The sequence below is a fragment of the Episyrphus balteatus genome, chromosome 1, assembly GCF_945859705.1.
Source record: "Episyrphus balteatus chromosome 1, idEpiBalt1.1, whole genome shotgun sequence".
NCBI classification, from domain to species: Eukaryota; Metazoa; Arthropoda; class Insecta; order Diptera; family Syrphidae; genus Episyrphus; species Episyrphus balteatus.
This window is the reverse complement of record NC_079134.1, coordinates 160,823,958-160,848,141: the sequence shown is the minus strand read 5'-3', so window position 1 is coordinate 160,848,141 and position 24,184 is coordinate 160,823,958. Positions and strand designations below refer to the sequence as shown.

The 24,184-nt window shown below is 30.8% G+C and overlaps 4 protein-coding genes across 4 annotated transcripts; 1 reads left to right on the top strand and 3 right to left on the bottom strand.

The window, feature by feature from the left end:
* Positions 1–885: 885 nt before the first annotated feature.
* LOC129906175 (uncharacterized) lies at positions 886–1,548 on the bottom strand. Its single transcript, XM_055981850.1, has 2 exons — positions 1,415–1,548; positions 886–1,339 (listed from the first exon to the last, which is right to left on the bottom strand). The coding sequence occupies exons 1-2, from the start codon at positions 1,427–1,429 to the stop codon at positions 932–934; spliced, it is 423 nt and encodes a 140-aa protein (XP_055837825.1). The 5' UTR covers positions 1,430–1,548; the 3' UTR covers positions 886–931.
* A 2,746-nt stretch (positions 1,549–4,294) lies between these two features.
* LOC129907065 (uncharacterized) lies at positions 4,295–5,882 on the bottom strand. Its single transcript, XM_055983107.1, has 2 exons — positions 5,753–5,882; positions 4,295–5,689 (listed from the first exon to the last, which is right to left on the bottom strand). The coding sequence occupies exons 1-2, from the start codon at positions 5,765–5,767 to the stop codon at positions 5,012–5,014; spliced, it is 693 nt and encodes a 230-aa protein (XP_055839082.1). The 5' UTR covers positions 5,768–5,882; the 3' UTR covers positions 4,295–5,011.
* Positions 5,883–10,916: 5,034 nt separating this feature from the next.
* On the top strand, positions 10,917–11,874 carry LOC129907758 (uncharacterized). The gene is made up of 3 exons (XM_055984110.1): positions 10,917–11,088; positions 11,153–11,688; positions 11,748–11,874. Exons 1-3 carry the CDS (start codon positions 11,059–11,061, stop codon positions 11,836–11,838), a joined length of 657 nt encoding a protein of 218 aa, XP_055840085.1. The 5' UTR covers positions 10,917–11,058; the 3' UTR covers positions 11,839–11,874.
* A 4,460-nt stretch (positions 11,875–16,334) lies between these two features.
* Positions 16,335–24,137, bottom strand: LOC129906206 (uncharacterized). Its single transcript, XM_055981880.1, has 2 exons — positions 23,959–24,137; positions 16,335–17,059 (listed from the first exon to the last, which is right to left on the bottom strand). The coding sequence occupies exons 1-2, from the start codon at positions 23,974–23,976 to the stop codon at positions 16,637–16,639; spliced, it is 441 nt and encodes a 146-aa protein (XP_055837855.1). The 5' UTR covers positions 23,977–24,137; the 3' UTR covers positions 16,335–16,636.
* Positions 24,138–24,184: the final 47 nt, after the last annotated feature.

Sequence of the window (24,184 nt, the reverse complement as noted above, 5' to 3'; positions counted from 1 at the left end):
TACTCTCTCAGAATAAATGTTTGCTCCTCTCAACGTTGGTAAAAGATGTTCAAACGCCTGAAGAATATGCCAGATTGCTGTTTGAATTCTTTATTTGGGAAGTTTAGTTTGTTAAATATAAAATTGTATACCTAGGAAGTCTACGTAAACTCAGTTCAAGAGGTCGTAAAACTTCTCCTTGAAAAAGTCTTCAATTTAGTTTCGAAGGGGCTTGAATGCTTCTTAAAAGGTACCTACATATTTCTTTGGACTCACTGAAATGATATTCACATGCTTTTACTCAAAATACCGTCGTTCAACACAATATTGAGTTACGGATAAAAAAAAAGAACTTGGAAGGCTCCTTTTATTGGAGTAATAGTATTTTAACAACAATTTTAATTTTTCAATGATACATTCTTTATTCCATTTTAAACAATTCTGTTGCTTTTAAACTACTCGAAATTGCTCGAAGTGATTTATTATTTTGGAAACGCAAACTAAATAAGTCTAAAAAAAACGCCAACAGAAAAAACAAGTCTTTTCATTACCACTCCCTAAAATCTTTTAACTGTCAACAATAACTAAAAACTTAGTGCCGAGTTAGACCTGAGTTAACTTAGGATTAGTTAATTCAGCAAAGCCAAATTATTTCAGAGTTTACTCAGCGGAACTTTTTCAGTGCATGACTAACTAATCTTTGAATTGTCCAGAAATGTGTGCATATCGATGTGTGAAATTATATGACATCACCTTTTCTTATCAAACCCTAGGTGGTGAGCTCCTTAAGTGTGTAATTGAAGCTATTTCAGTTCAATCAATTTTATCTTGCTTAACTTAATTCACTCTCGGGGTTAACTCCGTCAAATTGATGATTTAACTCGGAATCAAAATAAGAATAAAACGTTTTAAAATATTCTAAATCTTAATTTTATTTTAATAAAAAAGCTACTTAATAACGATGTCCATGTCCACGATGATCATGACCATGTCCAGCACGTTCACATTCTTCTTGAGTATGTCCCTCATGACCGTGAGCATTGTATCCATGTTGCCCGTGACCGCCTTGTCCTACGATATTTCCATGGCTTTTATGTCCACCAAAACCCTGCTGTCCATGGCCATCTTGTCCGAAGAGACCTCCTTGATAACCTTCATGTGGTCCGAAGCCCTGCTGCCCATGACCACCTTGTCCAAATTGATTTCCATGGTGGCTTTCGTGTCCTGCATAGCCGTGTTGTCCGTGACCGTCTTGTCCCAAGAGATGACCGCCTTGTTGTCCGTGACTTTGTTGGCCATTTCCATATCCGCCATATAATGGTGAACTTGCAGCAAAAGCCAAGAGAGTGACAAAGATAATCTAAACAAACAAAACAATTATTTTTACACAGGAATCTTTCACAAAAAAAAAAAATAAATAAATAAATTAACTCACCATGAATTTTGCCATAATAATATTTTTTAAAACGAACGTTGTGGTATTATTTGTCTGAAGTCAGAAGTCGAACTAATGAGGAAAGCGAAAAAACTGCTTTTTATAGAAAAAAATCTGTAGGCCTGGGCGTATTTCCCTGCTGATAAGGCAAGGAAGTACGTATTTGTTTACTTGCGTTATAATATCATTTTTGAAAACAAAATTTTTGGAATTATGATTCTTTTTAACATTTTTGACATGAGTTCGAATATTTGTTCTTAGAATTGTATGTTGTTATCGCATAGGTTAGAGCTAGAGATAAGCTTCAAAGAATTTGAAACTAAAATTGACCTAAATAAACAATAGGCCTTTCTACCTATCTTCATTTTAAACGGGCATTAATTTCTACAAAGATAGCCACAGCCTAAACGAATGGTAAGATTTGTCTGGCATCTGCTGCAGATTATCTTACGTACTTTTGTTGGTTTTTAACAACTAAACTAGAGAGTATTTTGTTAAATACATCACATGCTGATTTTTTCGTACATATAGTACCTATCGTGTCAAAAGATATTTTCGAGATTTTATTCAAAATTTACGACAATGGAGAAATCCAAAAAATTTGTTTCCTACATGCCATCCGTTGTCGGTCTGTGTCCTTGGAATAAAAATGATGTATCATGTATCATAGAGTCTAAAAATAATTGGTTGGCATGTAAGGCGCCGGTTATAGCGATCAGGAAAATGAATCAGGAAAAAATTTCAAATAGATATTTTGTGATGTTTTCATTCGATTTGAAACCAATCGATTTATAAATGACTCAAAGAATTTTTTTTTGAAAAGAACATTTACAATGGAACAATATTGTATTTTGTTTAAATTGTATTTATTTTTTTTTTTTTCCTGATGCAAATTCATTTTTCGTGCCAGCTGATTGACACAAAATGAAACAAAATTTTTCGCATGCATTTCAATCAGGAAAAAAGAGTAGATAGATTTTGTATGTGTCAACTGACTATATAAGTTTTCTTGATCGTTATAAACGAGAATGAGGAAAAAATATTCTATTTCATACTGTTTCTTTTTTCCTGATCGCTATAACCGGCGCCTAACGTGGAAGGTGAACAAAACAGTGAAAAAATTGTTTGGGGGAATATAATCATTTACGCATTATAGGTAATACAGATAATTTATTGATGCCGAGTCTATAATGACATCAAAATCAAGTCCATGCAGTTAATCTAAAACACTATTTGCCGATTTAATGTAACTATCTAAAGATGCTTGTTTTTTTTTAACTCAATATTAAAATATAACCGAAAACCGTGATATCTACACTGATTGATTAAAGTTTTAGATGAAGCAGGAATAAAGAGTCCGTATAGTTTTTAAAAATATTTTAAGTCAAAGGGTGTTTTTTTTAGGGACTGAGTTATGTGTGAAAAAGGTTTCATAACAGCCCACATAAATTTTGTTTTAATATTTTGGTGAAAATTTTTGTTTGTATAATAACCAAAATGCCGACTTTTCACGAGTCGATTTTAGCCGCAACATAATATGTCGCACTGTTACAGTTGACTAGGCTACTTCTATATAGATTGTCACTTTTATAACCTGCGACTTACGTTCAAGTAATTCATTTACCATAGGCACCAAGAATTTAAGTAGCCTGTAAAAATATTTTAAGCGAAAGGGTGTTTTTTTGGGAAATGAGCAAAATCTGTGATAACTCCCAAAAAATTTAATGGTATTCTTACGAGCTTTATTGAATAAGTTGTCTTTGCTATGAAAATTAGGAATAGAGCTGAGACTGCTATCGCGATAGCTGGTTTTCAATCACTCTGCTCTTCCACTGAGCAGTGAACAGTTGCGATTGCTCTTCAATAAAGCTGCTCACTGCTAAGTCCTCAGCCTTGCAAAAATCCAAACCAATCTAATGTTCTAATGGAAAAGGCAAAGATGTAGAGAAAAGTTTAACATGATGATAACGGAACAGAGAAGTTCTATTCGAATTACCATTTTTCTAGTGCAAGCATTCAAGGAGTTTTGTATTTCTTATTAAAAACAATCGAAAATGGTAACTTACTTTATATTTTCAATCATGTTTCAAATTATATTTCAAATCAGAAAGCAATTTAAAGATGAATTTGCGGCTTAAACTGCTATTTGAAGAGTGATTAATTAGCAGCTATTAATCGCTACTTTTTTTGAATGCTCACTGCTATCACTGCTCTTAAAAAATTGCTATTGAGCACACTCTTAATTTTGTTATGTTGGTACCCTATTGAAATCCAGCCTTGATTTTACTTTTGAAAACAGATTAAAACAAAGAATCTAAGGGTTTAAAAGAAAATCATAATTTAAAGGGTGTTATTTTGATTGAAAAAAAAAAAAAAAAATACTAAAGAAAATATACGACTTTATCGTACCTACTTGCTCTTGTAGATCAATTATGTAAGTAACCATTTTAAATGTAAAATTTTAATAAGGTTAAAAATATAGGTACATATATCCTTGAATATTATCAGAACCATCTATTTTTTTGAGAGCAACTAAAAACGCAGTTTTATTAAAATTACTGACATCATTACCTTTACTAAATTTAATCAAAATCGTTAGAGCCGCTTTTGAGTAAATTGCAAACTATAATAAATTGTATATGAGGTACACTTTCTAAAGGAAATATTGCACAAAAAAAAAAAAAACAAACAACCTCGAAAATTATGAAAAAATCATTTGTACAAAATTTCTAGAAATCCCGCCCATCCTTTTAGGTTGCAGCTTATTGTACAGATGGTTTTAGTTAAGACCTAGAATTATTTTTACACGCTCGTTTTTTTCTTAAAACAATATCGTCAATTGGAAACTGGAGTCTTTTAAGAAAAAAAAAAAAGCAAATGTTTTTAGTTGATCACGTACAAAAAAAAAAATTCTTTTATTTATCGACTTAATCTAAGAACATCTGAATAAGAGTCATAACAGAAGTAATTAATGCCCGTGGTTCCCTTGTTTTCCATGTATAGGCTGCTGTTCGAATTAAGGGCGATCTCTTACAGCACTGCCTCCCCATGTCCCACCAAATCTTTTTGGAGTTTTTGGATTATCTCCTTTCTGTTCATCATGTCCTTTTTGAATGTGTCCCCTTACAGCAGTAACAGTAAAAATGACGACAAAAAGTGTAACAAATAACGCAAGGAATTTCATTTTTGAAAATAAGATGTGCTTAAAATGATGATCTAACTTCAATTAATTAAAACTATCTCACGAAAATGTTGCTTTTATACAAAAAATGTGTAAGAATCTAAGACTTCTTTTGTTTGGGTTTATTCTTTTCATCAATAAGAGATAATTAAAAAAAAAAATAACTATTATATAGGTCTTGATGTATACCAAAGTAAAAATTAAAAAAAAAAAAAAAACCAGAAATTTTGATTTATATCAGAAGTCAAAGCTTATCAATCAACTGATAAGCAGAAACCGGAATTTAAACAGAATTAAATACCAATAAAAATAGGTCAAATTTCCATTTCAGACTTACATCAAAAGACTGAAAGTTTTTTTTAAATGTGTATTTATTTACAGTTAAAAGCTTAAAAATAGACTAACAATTAATAATTTTAATATCCATGACTCTTATAACCACCTGAATGTTCACCATGACCACCACCATGACCACCACCGTGGCCACCGTGACCACCACCCCCATGGCCTCCACCACCGCAAGGACCTCCAAGCTGACATCCACCACTACCGCCACCAAAGCTTGGATTTCTATTGTGACCTCCTGAACCAGTAAAACCTCCTAAACCTCCTTGACGACCGCCACCGTGACCACCTCCTGCACCTCCTGCACCTCCTGCGCCTCCAGCGCCTCCAGCACCACCTCCTTGACCACCATCTTGACCACCATCCATTCCATCACCGTGGGCACCACCTCGGCCGCCACCAAGTCCACCACCACCACCGTGTACACCTCCTCCACCACCACCTTGACCGCCTCCTGAACCGCCTCCTAAACCGCCGCCTAAACCGCTTCCTGAACCACCTCCTAAACCGCCTCCTGAGCCACCTCCTGATCCACCTCCGAATCCACCACCATGACCTCCTCCTTGACCACTGTTATAATCTGAATTACCTCCAAATCCTCCTCCTTTGGAACCACCCCAACCTCCACCATCATTTCCTCCACCACCGCCACCTCCGTTTCCATCTGGTGATCCAATAGAGTTCTTATGACTGCCTCCATATGGTAAGGCTAAGACAGTAGCACAAAATGCCACTAATCCACAACAAATCTGTGAAAAAGTCCGCGTTACGAAATACAACTCTTGATTGTTTAACTAAAATTAAAAACTTACCAGTAATTTATACATCTTCTTCCAATATTTATTCTAACAACTAAACTAAATTCAATACTTTACCTTGCTTTTATACAAAATGGACGAAACAAAATTGCAACAAATGCAATACCTATATCACCAATCAATAAAATTACCCCTTGCCCCTATTATTTATTCTAAAATTAAATAACACAAATATTGAAATTTTGCAAATAATCTTATGGAATTTTTTTGTAAGCGCAACTCTTATTTTATAATAAAAACGCATACACACAAATAAATGTACATCATATTAGAAGATGTGACAGATGTCATAAGATGGCTATTAGCTGATGCAATTTTGGAGGTCTCAATAAAATAAAAAAAAAATAAACTAACTAAAGCAAAACAACCAAGTCTATGTGTGGCAAAAAAAAGTAAATATTATGCACTTGAAACATTATCTGGTGGCAGTTTAAGGTCAGTTAATTGATAAGAATTTTCCTGAGGAAGCAAAAAGAAATGATATAATGGTTTTAAAGATTGCGATGTTTAAATTATCAATAATAGCTGTGAGTTTTTGGTTGTTGGCGTTTTCGTTTACATGCATTACAAAAACAACACGCAGCTGCCGATAGGAATAGAAGCTAAATCAAGCTGCTGATAGAATTTTTATGAAGTGTATAAGTTAACGTTTTCATCTCTGTCTTGGTGTGTGCATATAAATTTTTGTTTTGTGTTGATATTTGGGAAATACCTACTACAAATTTTTTGATGTTTTTATCAATCTAACAACAATTTTTTGATGGCGACTTATGTTTTTTATACTACAGGTCAAAATAAATTGCACGACTGGGGTCGCACGTACTTGCTCTTATGGTAAAAGTTACTCTAATGTTAAAGCTTTTCATTGAACAAAATAAGGGAAAATTTAAAATTTGATATTTGCACGGAATTTCATAAGTGGTGCAAAAAAAAAAATGAAATCTGTTTTTATAAATAATTAAATACCGCTTTAAATGATCTTTTACAAAAAGCTAACTGCCTTATTACGGTTGTCAAATTTCAATACGATATTTGACTATTATCAACAAAATTGATAAATCGGTATTATGGTTTTTAACTATCAATTTTTTTGATAAAAGTTCAGATTTAAGAACTATTGTGAATGGGCCCATCGACAAATTCGGTATTACGTTTGTCAAAAAAATTGGTATTTGTCAATTTTTCAGTCAATCACAAATTCCTTGTTGATAAAATATTTTTAAGAGTCGCAAAAGTCAGAAGCATGTCTATTTTTCGGTGAAAATGAAAATACTTTGGAGCAAACAAAGATTCGAAGAAAATTACGTGATGCTTCAAACCCGCTGGATTTGGCAGAACATATGAATATTTTTTTTTTTTTTCATTACTTTAATTAAATTTTGGTTTACTTCAGACTTCCGAAGGAAGCCTTACATATCTCTTTAAGAAAAGTTAAAACCAATAAAAATACACCATTTCGAGCGTATTAAAATTTGCATCTGTCTCAATATTCCTTCAGGCAAGCTGTTTTTGTCACTTACAATCTTTCTCCTACGTTGAGAAAACACTTAAAATAAATGGCATCATTTGTTTTGTACTCAATGTCCACATTTTTTATTATAAAAAGCTAAATAAAATAACAACGACGGCGACGCACGTGTGATGGAAAAACGAAAATGATTTAATTCATAAAATTGAAACATTAAACGTCAAAATCAAAAGTCGATTTGCACCATTCACAATAAATTTTTGATCTTTGTTCACAATGGATCAAAAAATTTGTCAACTCTCGTTCATAATACCAATTTATCAATTGATTGACAAATTTTTTCAACTGTCAATAAATTGATCTTTGACAACCGTAATAAGGCTGTAAGTATGCCATTTTATTTCTTGTATAAAAAGGAATTTTTAGAAAAAAAAAATTTGAAAATCGTTAGAGCCGTAAAAAAACAATTTTTTATATATAAAAATTTTCCGACATTTTTCAAAAAAAAAGTTGGTATGCCATTTTGAACATATAATTAATTTACACATAAAAACGGATTCTCAAAATTCTTCACTAACCCGTTTCCAAAAAATTGATTTTTCACAAAAAAAAAAAAATCCAAAAAGTTGTTTTTTGAAAAATTTTTAAAATTTTTTAAATTATGATTGTTTAAACATTTCTGCATAAAAATTTTGTTTTGTCGTTTACGAAAAATTCATATTTCAATAAAAACCGTTCTATGGCAGGTACGGTAAGTAAAGGTACAACAAATATTTTTTTTATTTCCAAAGAAAGCTTTTATGTGTTTCACTACAAACAAAAATTTTAATCGAAATCGTTAAAGACGTTTTTGAAAAAAATTTACTTTTCTATTTCCGTTATATGACAAGAACAGTTAGTTTTGGTCCTAAAACAAAAAATTTTAATTTGTCCTCTAGGAATCACCCAAAACTGTAAACTTCCAAGTTTAAAGAAAATAGCTCCAGTTGTTTAGGCTGTAGATCGAGGTTCCTACAGACAGACAGACAGAATTGCCGGACAAACTTTTTTGGCATTCTCCATCATCGTAATGTCATGTAAAATTGTTATCTCGAGTTCGATTTTTTTTACGAATCCTAAACTTGCCCTATAGTACCTATATCGCAAGTAAAAATAATAGTATATTTGGTTTCATGCGCACTTTGGGATTTCCCCATAGTTCTTTACATTTATCTCAAAGGAAAAACCACGCAAGTAGTAATAGATTGTTTATAAGGTCATTCGAAGACAGTGTGAAACGATTTTAACAGGGCGGGGGTTAAATTGATAAAAATACCAAAAAACTTCACTTTGTTTGCTATGTAAGAAAGCATATGACCAGTGGCGTAGCTAGCAGCTTGGGGCCCTGTATCCACATTTTTTTGGAGACCCCCTCCATCTCCTAGACTTGGTTACAGATTTAAGACTCAACAACATTATTGGCTTGAAAAAAGAAAATTTTCAAACGCAGTTTTGTATAGTTTTCTGGACTGTTTTGCAAAAATTTGAAGATACCCAGACCCAAATAAAATGGTAAGACCTCGATTTTGCAGCCCGATTAGTTTTCTACAAAATCGGGATTCATTTGGATCTAGATTACTTCAAAATCTGCAAAATTTTTTTTGCATTTTTTCGTATTTTGAAAGCTAACTTTTAAGTTTTAAGCTAACTTGTATTTATAAAACCTTAAATATTTCATTTGGTTACCGCTGATGAGTTTGGAGATGAGAATCGTGAGTCATTTAGACCCAATGACCCATCTTCTTCCAGAACTCAGAGGGTATTTCGTCTGGACCAATCGCTTTTAATTTCTTGGAGTTTTTCACCGCCACACTAACTTCTTAGACTGTAAGGTCGGGTACTTCGTCTACATTAGGTTCAGCTGTTGGAAAGTATTTTAAAAAAAAATTTCCACTAGCCCAGCAAATAGAAAGTATATTTTTTAAACTTAAAATTGAAATATGAAACTACCCATAATATCTACAAAATTGATTTTTGGACAAGAAATTAGCATTTAACTGTTTTTTTTACACTATCAGTTCATAGCCGAAGAGCGCTTATAGCAAGCACCGTTTTGCGACCATTTGCAAAGACAAAACTGTGTTATCCGGCTCATCACTTAGTGCAGTCTTAGTAGTTAGTAAGCAAATAATAACTACAAAAAACGTACACTAAGAAAAAAAACATTGAATTTAATATTAAATGAAACATACATATGAAATAACATGTCTCATGGTACATGTCTAATGAGACATGTTTCATGTCTCATATGGTACAAGTCTCATGGTACATGTCTCATGATAAATGTCTCAAGATAAGTGTTTCATGTTAAATGTCTCATGATAAATGTCTCATATGGTAAATGTCTCATGGTAAATGTCTCATGTTAAATGTCTCACGATAAATGTCTCACGGTAAATGTCTCACGGTAAATGTCTCACGGTAAATGTCTCACGGTAAATGTCTCACGATAAATGTCTCATTGTAAATGTCTCACGATAAATGTCTCAAGATAAATGTCTCACGGTAAATGTCTCACGATAATTTATTATCTTAGACATTTATCATGAGAAATTTACCGTGAGACATTTATCTTGAGACATTCACCATCAGACATTTAACATGAGACATGTACTAAAATACACATGTCTAATGAGACACATGTCTCATGAGACATGTCCCTGATTTCCGATGTTAATGCGTCGACGACTACGGCCAAACTGAATAATGTGAATGTTGTGAGGCCCTATTTATAGCGAAATATGATACTCCCACAGAAACACTTAATTTTATTTACTTTTTTGTTTTTGTTCAGTTGTAGGTACACTCCGCCCCTGGATGTGGTCTGTGGTGTTTTAATTTTTTTTTTTTTTGTCTTAATAGACAAAGTCAGATTGTATTGTATTCAGAGCCAACCTTTGCTAATTTTTTGTGGCATGATTTTGGAGGGTGGAGCGAGATAGCATGCAGTCATTCAAATAATTTTTGTATATAACTTTTTTATTTATAAAGATAATATTAAAGAAAATTTTAAACTTCGTAGTAAAATAGTATTTTAGTTCAGTGTTTCAGTTCGATACGATAATTGGAAGTAGGCTAAAATTGATTTGGGGTATTTCGACCCCCCAATACTCCTCCTCTATTAATCAATATACAAGATTTATTTTAGGTTTATAGATTTAAGTGATTTTTTTTTCAGTTTCATTCGATTCAGAGTTCAAAAATACCCTGAAATAATGAGTCATGTTGATAGATTGCATCAAAATCAATTCTCCAGCTAAATCAATCATTACCTCTTACCTCTTGCACTTTAAATGCAGTTTGAAAAAGAACAAACAATAGAAGGGTTTTAAAGAACTTTGAACTTGTTATAGAGATGAAAATTTGCTTCGACACAAATCATACTATAGTTATAATTTTTCTTCTTATTTTCTGAAGTAAATAAGTTGAATACTGCCAGCCATTTTAATGAATCATGTAACATTTGAACAATTTCTTTATCATTAGATTAAAAATATAAAACCTAAAGTGCGTATAATTAATCTATCCATAAGTTACCTACCGAAAAAAGGTCAAATATCCAAACTTACTAACAACTGAAAAATTCAAAGAATGTTTTGAAGATGATTAAGAATTGTAATCCCTCATTAGTTTCAAATTATGTTTGAAATTCAATTGCAAATTCTACCTAAACCTAAAATGCACTCTTACTATAAAAACTCGTAATACTTCCGAAATTATTATCAGTCACTGTTTGTTCTTAACCTGAAACACACTTTCAAAATAATCAAATATATCCAGTAAATAACCTATCATGAATTGCAAAATTGCACTAGTTTTTCTGGTAAGTATTTCAACAATAAATTAAAAAACATTTTATATCATTTTATTGTATTTTATTTTGTCAGGTTGTCCTTGCAGTGGTTCTCAAATCTTCCCAAGGAAAAAGCATTCACGACATAAAAGATGACCTAGAAGATGCTAAAAAGACTGTAGTTATTAAAAAGCTTGCCATTGCTAAAGGTGTTGCAGCTAAAATAAAACTAGCTGCTTTTAAAAAATGGGTAGCATTAAAAGCACTTGCTAAGGCTCCGTTTGTCCTGGGAAAGAAAGCAGCTCTATTAAAAATTGAAGGTATCAAATCCTTGGCAGCTTACAAAGCTGCTAAGCTAAAGAAAGTTTTAGGTTATGCTGCTGAAAAAACTGCTCCAGCAGTAGCAGTTGTAGCAGGTATTCCAGCTGCAGCTGTAGCAGCTATACCAGCTGTACTTAAACCTAAACCTGTGACACACTCTGAATTGGGTCATCATACTGAAGTGGTTGATATTTATACATATCCTGGACATGGACAAAATTACCAAGAAGCACAACATCACATTCCAGCAAACAGTCATTATTATAAGAGTGGTCTAGATGCTCCTCGAACTTATACCAATGATTATAGGTAAAAATTTGACAGTATAAACTTATGCATTAATCTTATTAACTTATTGTAATTGATAGCTTGGTTCCTGAAAATAATTCGGGCAGCCAGTACTACCCCGTTTCTGATATTATCCAACCACACGAAACTTATGGTGTTCCAGCAAACTAAATGCTTATAACAGTTTTTAGTACATAGTTATTTATAAGTGATAAAATAATTTTAACTAAAATATTGTCAAATTTATTACAAAATAAAAAAGTAACTTTAAAGAAATTATTTTTCCCTTTTTTCATTTCAACTTTTTAAAATTTTTTAGCAAGTAGTCAAATAAAAGTTCCATAAAAGAACTCTAATGTTGAATATTATTTAATGCAAATATACAAATATTTAAATATGTATGATTTTTTTTTTTAAACCAAGTAATCATCGCTTCAGCAATACAGTTACAAAAGCTTTGCAATTTTATCTAGGCTTTTAACGGTTTCGGAATGATTTGAACTCACCTCTTTAGCCACTGTGACTAGAAGTATGCAATGATATGGTTACTATTACAATATATTCGAAACATAAATCACTGAACGCTTTTTGACAGTTTCATTTCAAATTTTGAATTCATTCATTGGGCTATTTTTGATGATGCCAATAATTGTTTCGTTTTTCGCACATTTCTTTTTTCTATTACAAGCCCGAGAAATTGTTTAGTGAATTTTCATTTTAGTTTTTTGTTTACTTTGGCTTAAGGTTGTTTTGTCCTCAATTTAATAATTTGAATTCGTTATTTAAAAACCTTTGTCCAAAGTCCAATTCCAATCTGTTGAATTTAAATAAAATTGATATATTAAAGGAAAAGTCCATTTTACTTTGGAATCAAGTGTACCTGGGACGAGTTTGCTATCAAAATGAAAGGTGGCGAAATCTTAATTTTGAGATTATCAACTTCAACCTCAAATATCTCAACTCAACGCCACCTTTTGTTTGATTCCAAATTCGTCCCTGTACAACACGCTGGGTCGAAACATTTCTTTAAATTATTTTACCTCTTTTTTGGTATTTTTATTTTTACCATGAGAACACTAAAACCATAAAATATTTGCCAGCGTTTGATTTTAGTAGCTCAGAAAGCCTTTAAATACGTGCGATTTTTTTAAACACTTTTATGGTTTAGGCACAAAAAATTCTGTACTATGAACTAAAATTGAACAGTGTGGCAAAATTGTATTCTTCTTCCATAATTGCAACTTGAATTTTTAGAAATCATTTATAAAATCAGCAAAAGCAAATAAGTTGGTGACGGTAGTTGGCGGAATTGAATTAAATTATGTACACAGTTTTATTTTAGTACATAAAACAGTACATAATAATTTACATAATAATTTAAGACCAATTTTGATTTAGCCCCTTGTAACAAAAGATCGCAAATTTAAAAATTACACGTATTTTTTTTTAAACTTCAATATCTTCATTATTTACTTTGTTATTTCGAAATTTAAGGAGCACAAAAATAAGTTAAAATAATATATTTTTGTAGATAAATGCAAAAATTGAAGCAAAAAACTATACAATATTTATTTTCAGGCGCATTCCTAAAATCCAAAAATAAAACCGTTAGTTTATGCAGGAAAAATATTTTTTTGAATTTCGTAGTTTTTACACAAATTTGCTTGTTTTCAAAAAAAAAACAAAAGCCGAACTTTTAACTTTAACTGCCAATTAAAAACTATTGGTGCCATTTATTAAAAATATGGTGTACTATTTCGATAAAGCAATATCTAAAAAATAAAAGCTTCAAAAGAAGAAGAATATAGTTTTTGCAATTTTTGTGGGATCTTTGTTGGTTTGTAACAGATATGTCACATGGGGCTACAAGGGGTTAAGACACTAAAATTTGAGAGTCAGTGAATGGTCAGCATAAGTCAATTTATAAGTTAGTCCGAGAATGTTAATTACACAATTCTTTTGGAGGGTCACTGGGGTGTATGTGTAATATTTTGTTCGCTGAAGAATAATTATAACGGTAAATGCTTATTGTTCTGTTCTTGAGAAATTAACTGGGTGAGTTGATCTTTTTTGACCTTTCAAATAATTCATAATCAAATGCATTGAGAAATCAGGTTACTTCAATATCAGAAGATAAATGAAAAAGAAACTCATGCACAAAAAATAATTAGTTTTTTTTATTTTTAACTGTATATTATATCAGTACCAAATTTTAAGATAATTTTAGACTCTAGTTCATTGTACAGATGAACGCATATACTGACTGACGTTTTCTCGTGTTTTTCACACGAAAGCCATATCTGCATATATTTGTATAGGTACTAATATATTTTTTCAGGATCATTAACATTTTCAAAATTGAGACCGAAAGTGAAATTTCCGAATCTTGTAACTCCAAAAAGAACAATCAGGTGAGGTTTAAAATCAAATTGCGTAAAAATTTTAACATAAATTGACTTCACAAAATGACGCCAAGATTTTCACTTCTCTTTTTATTTCGCAGTCGTATTGAAAGTTGCATGATATTGCCTTTTCCGGTAGATCTTATCACAACAAAAACATTACTGTTAAAAAAAGAGCCAAGTTCTCCTATGTTGAAATTATGCTGGCACAAAAAGTACTGAGATGTAAAAGTGTACCAAGTTCTAAAGTTTGGGTTCAAATTCGTATCAATAAAATTTTGATTGTTCTCTTGACAATTTTTCTTTTCATTACCGATTTTTAAAGTTATTTCAAAAATTGCCAAGGAAACAATCAAAATTTTATTGATACGAATTTGAACCCAAACTTTAGAACTTGGTACACTTTTACATCTCAGTACTTTTTGTGCCAGCATAATTTCAACATAGGAGAACTTGGCTCTTTTTTTAACAGTAATGTTTTTGTTGTGATTTCACTACTTTTTGCAAGGTATGGCTGTAGAATTGAAGATCTCTATATATGATGAAAATTCAGCGGAAATGGGCGGTTGCCACGCCCCCTGGCTGAAATTCTCAAATTTTAAATTTTTTCCTTTTTATAAACTACCAGCTCTACCGTTCTACCAAATTTCAAGATTCTACAATAATCAGAAGTGCTCTATAATATTTAATGATAATTCAGCGGAAATGGGCGGTTACCACGCCCCCTGGCTGAAATTCTCAAATTTTAAAATTTTTTCTTTGTATAAACTACCAGTTCTACCATTCCACCAAATTTCAAGATTCTACGATAATTAGAAGTGCTCTATAATATTTTATGAAAATTCAGCGGAAATGGGCGGATGCCACGCCCCCTGGCTGAAATTCTCAAATTTTAAATTTTTTCCCTTGTACAAACTACCAGCTCTACCATTCTACCAAATTTCAAGATTCTACGATAATCAGAAGTGCTCTATAATATTTGATGATAATTCAGCGGAAATGGGCGGATGCCACGCCCCCTGAATTGAAAATCTCAAATTTTCGATTTTTCCCTTTGTATACACCACAAGCCCTATCACCGTGTAAAATTTCAAGTTTCTACGTTAACGGGAAGTTCTCCATAATTTTGATGATCTGTCAGTGAGTGAGTGAGTGAGTGAGTGAGTGAGTGAGTGAGTGAGTGAGTGAGTGAGTGAGTGAGTGAGTGAGTGAGTGAGTGAGTGAGTGAGTGAGTGAGTGAGTGAGTGAGTGAGTGAGTGAGTGAGTGAGTGAGTGAGTGAGTGAGTGAGTGAGTGAGTGAGTGAGTGAGTGAGTGAGTGAGTGAGTGAGTGAGTGAGTGAGTGAGTGAGTGAGTGAGTGAGTGAGTGAGTGAGTGAGTGAGTGAGTGAGTGAGTGAGTGAGTGAGTGAGTGAGTGAGTGAGTGAGTCAGTCAGTCAGTCAGTTACGGTTTTTGCGATTTTTGAAGCCCTATATCTCAGAAACTACTCATCGTAAAAGGCTTAAATTTTGTGAGGAGTTTGGTTTTGACAAGCTCAATAAATGTAGCGAGTTTGAATATTCTAGCATCTTTGGTGTGGAAGTTAGAGGGGGGTCGAAAATGGCCTGAGTTGTTTCCTGTAAATAAGGGTGTAGTGCCAAAGTTGCTAGAGAACTTGGCTGGGCACTACCGTGCCCCTTGATTTTAAAAGTTTTATTTTATACAGCTTTTCCAATTTTTTTTTTTTGAAATGTACTGGTACCGAGATATTTAATAAAATGCAATTTTGTGTATCTTTGATTTTACCCTTTAAGAGGTGAATTCGTTCCACTGTATTGTTTTGATACTGACTATTATGAAAATTTTAATTTTTCGACATCGAGAGAAAGCTAGATCTGTGATTTTGTTCTTTAGATTTTAGTAGATTAAGCTTTCTCTCGATGTCAACTGACTCCAACTATTGGATTTTTTTGCCAGCTTATCAAGAAAAGCTAAAAATTTGTGTAGGTTTTTTATGAAATGGTTTACTGTTTTAACAATGTTGCGTCCGAAAACTCAGGAATCCCTTTGTGGCATTATTATAAATAACTGTACCAAAAATCAAAACTACCAGATTTGATGCAGGGTCTTCCTTTACATAATCGACAAGGTTACTGAGCTAGTTACCAACTTGTCTGTAGTCTGCACATTTGATTCCTGTTTTTGTTGATATTTAAGTTTTTATTTTGAGGTTTGATTGAATTCCAACAACAACTTCTGAATAAAAAAAAAAAAAAACAACAGATAACTTAAATTTTGTTAAGTTCTAATTTTATTTATTCTATAATTAATAATAATTTAATATATTTCCTTATTTAAGTTAAGTCATGAATCTAATTAAATTGAATAACAGCTTTAACAATAAAAATGTATTAAAAATAAAATTCCTGTTTTTAATTTTCTTTCTTCATTTCCGCTCTAAATTCTACAAAATATTTATAAAAACAAAAATCATACAAAGATCAATTTTTCCATTGATCTAACATAACGATAACAATTTTTCCTACACAAATAGTATTTTAAACCATCAGATAAGTCACAACTTTTTAACTTAGTGACGATAACGTCTGAGATCATTTTCACTTTGGATCCTCTGCTTTTTGATTTCTTGCTGTCTATAAACAAACAGTGGACGGAATACTATGGCACGCTTTTGCCTCAATTGACTCGATTCAACTGGAGCAGATGCCAGAAGTTCATTTACGGCCCTCCTGTTCCTTGGAGGCTGGACAAACAGTGATTTCTTTCCGGCATCATGGCGATAAAGAGTGCTCAAGAAATCAAAGTATGGTCGACTCTGTAGACTTTCGGGCCTTTGCAATGGCGATGGTGTAAATGAAAACACTTCTGGCGCTTGAATGTCTAAATATTCGTGTGGTTCTGGCGCAGCTTGTAGCAGCTGTTGAGGTTGTTGCTGTTGAACATTTACGCTATATTGGCAGGCTACTATTGGCAGTAAGCAAAGTGCGATTATCTGGAAGAAAAAAAAAAACTAATTTAATAAAATTTAGGAAGTAAATTTTGAAGGTCTTAAAAATAATATCAAAACGCTCCAAAAAAAAAGAACCGAGACAAAAAATTTCGGAAGTTAAACCGGCTTTTCGATATTTATTTAACAACAATTGGCTTTTATGACGTTTATGTGGTCGAATTTAAAGTGATTTAAAGAATATCAACAGACAAGTTTTGTTTGGTTGGTTGTTGGTGACTTATAAAATGGGACTTGTTTTGGTTATATGAAGGCTTCTAAAGTTCATAATTTATTCTTAAACTTATTAAAATTCAAACACAAGTTTATTTACTTTTTTAATAATTTCTTAGAAGTGGTAACAAGGTCCATTTAACTGTAACAGTTCTAACAGTTATAACAAGAAGTGACCAAGTTACTTTTTTTAAACACTTTCTTCTTCTTAAAAGTTGACAAGCTTTTTATTTTTTGCTTTTTTTCTATTGTTTGAAAAAAAATTGTTAAAAATAAATTTTTTTGTTTTAATCAACTTCTAAGGTGAAGGTCGAGTTCAAAATCCTAATTTTATAGAACTAGCTTTTAAACTAGTTTTGTTTTACCGTTATCTCAAAATTGTGAATACAAAACTGATTGAAATTTCCCACAAATATAGTCCTGTCTATTATCTATCTACAATATAAATTTCATTCATTTATATGTATGTTGAAGAAAAAAAAGATAAAAATAAAAAACGGTCAAAAAACTTGGGACAAAAAAACTTGTTTTTCCAGTTTTTTGTACATGTATGGGCACGGTCATGGACTACATGTTCTATAATTTTTTGAACACTACGAAAAATTTAAAAAAAATAAAAACTCACCAGAAAATACCCCAAAATAAGTAGGTTTTTTTTTCAAAAATTCATATTTCGAAACGCAGAGACTTAAAAAAAATCCGTATAAGATCCTTATTCTTTTTTTTTTTATTATCTTTCGAATGACGTTTTTCAAATTGTCAAAAAAAATTTCCCCTACCTTTAATCACTACTTTGTCAAAGGTCTATCTCATGTTTTAGTTTTAGAAAACTTAGTTTTGAATTTTTTTTAAAATTTTTTCAATACCATTGTCAGTCTTGCAATGAATTTATCTATCGATTAAAAAAAATTCAACTCTTTACACTGTCGCGTTTAGAAAATAGCCAATTTTTTGCAATTTTGTTCTACCCCTTTTAATTAAGTGACGGAATTTTTAAAAATCCTTCATGATTAAGCCCCAGGTTATTATCTTTCAAATAAACTATAGAAGATTTTTGTATCTCTAATAGTTTATTTTTAATTTTTAATTGAAATTTTTGCCGCACTGCGAAAGTGCGAGAGTGCAATGGGAGAAAATGGCGTCGATTTTTTGTGGTGGCTGCCATGGTTCATCGATTTATAAGACGTTATCACGTCAAAAGAAAAAAACATACATTTTAAGAGCCAAAAGAAAATTTCACGAGTTTAGGTGCAACCCAAATGTTAATTATGCAGCTCAGAATCGAGCACTGCAAAACAAAACGCCTTTAAAATCAACATTTTAAAGATAATATTGATTTCAATTCTTGCATTTCTTTGAAAAAAAATTATTGTTTACCACTTTCAACCTTTTATTATGTTATTATATTTGTGTTATTAATTTAAAAATGACTTACTGAAAAAAAAATATTTACTGTATTAATTTATTGATTAAGTTATCAACATCAATTAGGAGTTGTCAAAAACGGTCAAATTAGTTTTGCAAATATTTGTGGTTTTACTCTTTTTGATTAATATTTCGTGACAAAAACACTTCCTCTTGTTACTTTCCATTGATAAATAAATATTCTAATTCGTATGTAAATAAATAAATTTGATAATATTGGTTATAAAGAAAATAAAGTTGTCAGTAAATACCATTTATAATATAAGTTTATAACTTTAACAATATTTAGTGTCAACTTTAACTTTTATCAAATAAAAACTTAATAACAGGTTTCATTGAACTTAAAAATACAAAAAAATTAAATGTGTTAATTCCTACATTATTGCAAAAATATGTATTTTTTTTCTTTTTGTTTTATTAATTTCAATTTCAAACTTAATTCAAACATTATCTTAATAAAAATAAATAATGCCAATTTTTTTATTAATTTTTGCACTTTTTCGTATGCATTTTAAATCTATCTTAATCTACTACAAACTATACAAGTCACAAACTTGTCAAAATAAGGTGTTCAAAAATATGTTTAAATGGACATAAATATGGTAATTGTTATTATTGTATTTGGCATAAAAATTAAAGTGCGATGCATGAATATCTGACAAGTTTGTCACGACTCTTGTAAAATAAGAGATAGGTAGATACCAATCTTTTAAATGGCAAGAGTTCATCATCTTTCAATTTAACAGACTATAATAAACAAACAAAACTAATTATGGGTTACATTTTATAAGGAAGATGTTGTAGATAAAATTAATTAAGTTATTTATTGAAGCGAAAGTATTAAATAAAATTGCTTTGAATTGTAAGTGATATTTTCATGAAATATTAATTTGTTAACTATGACTTATGAATGCATTTAAACATTTATTTTTTAATTGAAGATTTGTTGTTTATAAAGAAGATAAGTACTAAGTAAGCTAAGAGCTATTATACTCTTGTAACATAAAACATGATTGTTGTCTGATTTCAATTAATATTAATTTTAAGCAGAAGTTAATAGATAGGTTTGGTAATGCTTCATTACAAAGACTGTTGAGTCACTAGATATGAACCCTTTGTTAACAGTTTTCATAGAATTTCAAACAGAAATGATAGATTTATGGCATTGGTATTCTGTCTGAAGAGGGTTTGAATATTTACTACGAAAAATTTCATAACTTCTCCCGAGGCAATGAACTCATTCAAATTCAAACAAACAAACAAACATAATTGGAAAATTCAAATCAAGACCAAAACAATAATTGAAATCCCAAAAACCTTCATAGTTATTGGGTGTGAGAGAGGTAACTTAACTTCAAGTTCAAGTTCATAACACAAACAATACCTTTCCGTAAGTAAAGTAGGTAAGCTGGTAGTTGGATATTAAGTTCAAGTCATTATCACTCCGTCACGTCACGTAGATGGCAGACAGCAATTTAATGTTTGTATGTCATTATTTTTTTTAATTTTTGGGTAATCATAATAAAGCAAAATATTGATAAGTACCTGCTCTTAAGTCTGGAGTACCTACTTCCTAAACTATCTAACTATTATTTTAAAAATTATGCCTCTTTTTCTAGATTGTAGTAAAGGTTATAAATATTCCAAATTCCAATGCAAAATGACATTCGTCGCCGCCGGTGTTATTATGTAAATTATGAAATCAATTCACTATATTTTGAGTGGAAAGCTTGATATTTTAAACTCGTTTTTTTTTTTATTATTTTTGTTTTGTGCCAAATACTCGTATAAGTTCATAGTTATTATTTCTTTTGATTTTCAAGACCAATTTTTTTTTTTTTTAAGAGGCAACAACAAAAGGAAAAATTCATAAAATCACGTTTTTTGATTTAAAAATGCAACACAAATATGTATTTATTAATTTATTGCATCACACATAAAGGAGTATGATTTATAGATGAAGCTTAACTTTACTGCCTTGGAAAATTATAAATATAGGTAATACGTGCATGAGTTGACTGATGGGTGATGGCTGGTGACAGAAAAAAAAATGAGCTCAACCCATATTTTAAGCGTATTAAGTCTTGAGGAAGGTCATGATTCATACAATTTTTTGTTGGTTTTTCATTGTAAATGCAGATGGCAGATGATTGAGGAATGTCTTACAAGAAGTGTAAAAATTTTGTTTATTTTCATTTACTTTCGAGTAATAATGGAGGCCTGGCACGAAAGGCCTTAAGTTTTACTTCAATGGGTCAGCTTTCGCACGAATGATATCTTTTGTGTGCATGTTTAATAGCTGATTTAACACCAAAATACATACGAAGCCATAAAGCGAAAATAAATACTGTTAAAATGAACTTGTTCATTTGTTTATTGCAATAAAACACGAACTCCACTGTTAATGACAACAGGAGCATGTTGTCGAAAGATGTTTTTAATAACATAGGAGCTAGATAGGAGCAAAATATGTTTCGTGTTAGTTTTTTCAACATTAAATCAACATTGACCATATTACATTTTACGTTGCTTTTTTTCTCTCAGTGTATATGGAAGGTTTAGAGTCTTCCAAAAGCCCCCACTGGTTTTTTTTATAAACCGCATTTTAAGTGCAAGAGTAGATGAAAAGTTGGTGCAGAGAAATAATTCCACGGGAATTATTTGCGGAATTATTACCCACCAAATCTTTAAAAAATAGATTGATTTCTACATCTTGTGGAAATAAGCAAGTATAAAGATAAAGATGCTAGGAAATAACGCCAAGTAAAATAAGACCAACATTTAAAAATTGTTCTTATTTGACTTTTCAAAAGAGAAATGAGGCAAGTTTTGAACAATTTATTTTGAGAAAAAAGGCCAACTTGGCCATATTAATCTTAAATAAAACGAAATAAAATATTCACATGAGTGGAATAAATTCCCATGTGGAGCAGATTCCCGTGGAATTATTTCCCTGCACCTGAAAAGTTAGGGCTGATAAATGTGCAATATTTATCTTGATGCAATTCGGCCATTCTTTCAAGGTGTTTTTGAATGCTGAATCGAATGAGACTACATGAAGTCCAATAAGACCACACAATACAAAATTTTTACCCCTTTTATGGAAATAAAATTTGGCGCCTGTCTTACAATTTATTAAAGAATCAAGTGAAATGCAATAAAATAAAAATGTTTCTAGGACTGACTGAAGAGCTTGTTGTTTCGTTTACTATTTGTTTATGAACACTTTTAGAAATAATGTAGCTATTGTTCAGGGTTCGAACTGCAACACCGTCAATTTTTAACCCACAGAGGTTAAAGTAATTTTCTTTACCAACGTTTAAGAACAGAAATTATCAAAATAGGATCTGTAATTTACTTTTGTTACTCCACTTAAACGATAAAAATGCAAAAAAAAAATCCAAATTTCTTAATTAAAAAAAAAAAAATCGCTAGATTGGTAAATAAATTGCTCGAAATTGTTTATATTGTCCTCATGCTGATAGTAAATAACGTTTGAGCAGAATAAATAGCAATGTAAACAAGAAAGATGACTTAAACCGGACAAAATGCTTAAAATTATTGAAAAAAAAAACTTTTGAAGAAATTTGTACCGATAAACCGAAAAACTAATGATAACAATCGATTTCTCAGGTCCGAAATAGGGGGAAACAGTCAACAGTGCACATGTCTCAAATTTTTTTTTTTAAACTTGCACTGTGAATCATACGAAAGTTATGGACATTAACTTTAATTTGATATGATTATGCTTTTAATGGGAAATGTTTTTTTTTTCAATATAAATTTACCGCGGTATAGTTTCTCTATAGCCACTCATAAAATTTTCAAAAAAATTGCCAGTATGTATGGGATAGCAGCATTCAGCTTTGATTTGACACCAGTGTTTAATGCTGCAGTACTTTTACCCAACTCCGATATACAACTTTTGGAGTGATTTCAAGAAGTTTTGTAACAGAGTTGTGCCTGAGCTCAAATTAAGGTTCCTCTTGATTTTTGTCTATGCTTTATTTGAAAATATACCTAAGCCAAAATAAAAAAAAAATCCCAAAAATACCACTGTTTTTTGTGCACAATCAGCACAGGTTTTTCGAAGCTGCAAATTAGATTTTAATCTATTGGTTTTTATCTTAACAACATCCCAATAAATTAGTAATTTAAAATTTTTTTGCGATCTATGATGGCTCGATTTTTTATGAAAGGATTTTTTAGAAAAACAAAACACTCAAATTGATTTAAAAAAAATAAATAAAAATGTTTCCATAATTTTTGCTTAAAAACAATTTAAAGGGGTCTCAAAGACTTTTATTCGAAAAAAGTTTTTCAATGGTTTAATAGTTTACTATAAAAAGTACCTACATGGAACAGTATTTTTTTTTTTTTTCAAATATATGTTTTTAGAATCAAAATTTGTTCGAAACTAATTTTTTAAAAATAAATCGTATGATAAACATTTTTAGAGAATTTTTGGAATATTGTTTTTTTATGTATCATCATTATTTCGGTGATTGAGGACTCGTAACTATTTAAAAAGTTCTCTTAGTAAGATTAAAATTTCTAATTTGTAATTTTTTATAATACAATCAAATTTTATTAATTTGTATAGGTATGAGATAGATTTTTATAATACTTTTTGTGAAAATAAAAAACTAATAAATAAAATCATTAAATACAATTTATTGTAATTTTGTTGACAAATAAAAAACTTCCATCAGCATTGTCTTGTCTTGATTGATTTAAATCTTAAGTTTGACTTTTAATTGAGATTTTAACAGTTTATTGACACTTGGGTTTGTGCACCTTGAAAGAACACTTTCACTTTAGCATTTTATGAGCCAATGTTAATTATTCAAACAAGTCTAGAATTTTAAAGGCATAAACAAATTCTGTTTTTTTTTTTTTTAAATCATTGGTGTCTGTAAATATCATCTTCTAATGGATAGCTTGGTATATCTTTCATAAATTATATCACGCACAACCATCTGTGTGTTTCGAAGTTAATTAGTACCACTTTAATGAATAAGTTATTTTGCAAAGTCACTTTGAAGATTCTTTTTTTTTTTCGTCAGCTTTAATTCCAAATACTTGTTCACACACAATTTTATGGTTAACAACCTGTCAAATAATCATCCTTGATATAAATTGACGCTTTTTGGAGACGGGTTTTGAATATTTTAACATTTAAAATAATTTAACACCACATAAAGTCGAAATGACCAAAAAACAACAACAACAAAAAACACACTCACTTTGACTAACGATCCCATATTTTTTTTTTTTATTTTGTCTTTTCACAAGAATTTTTGTTCTAAAATTGAATTATACAAATGTCCTTTGTTTTAATATATTTTATTGTTTTAAATTTCAGATTTGTATCTGTATCTCTCTGAACTTGGCAAGTATCTAATCAGTACTGTCAAGAATAACGTTGACAAATTCGAATTTATATAAAAATTTGGATCGTTGCAAGATTAT

Coding starts and splice junctions, on each gene's coding strand:
- LOC129907758 (XM_055984110.1), top strand. CDS start 11,059: ATGAATTGCAAAATTGCACTAGTTTTTCTG. Junction 11,089..11,152: donor AAATTGCACTAGTTTTTCTG/GTAAGTATTTCA, acceptor TTATTTTGTCAG/GTTGTCCTTGCAGTGGTTCT. Junction 11,689..11,747: donor ACTTATACCAATGATTATAG/GTAAAAATTTGA, acceptor TGTAATTGATAG/CTTGGTTCCTGAAAATAATT.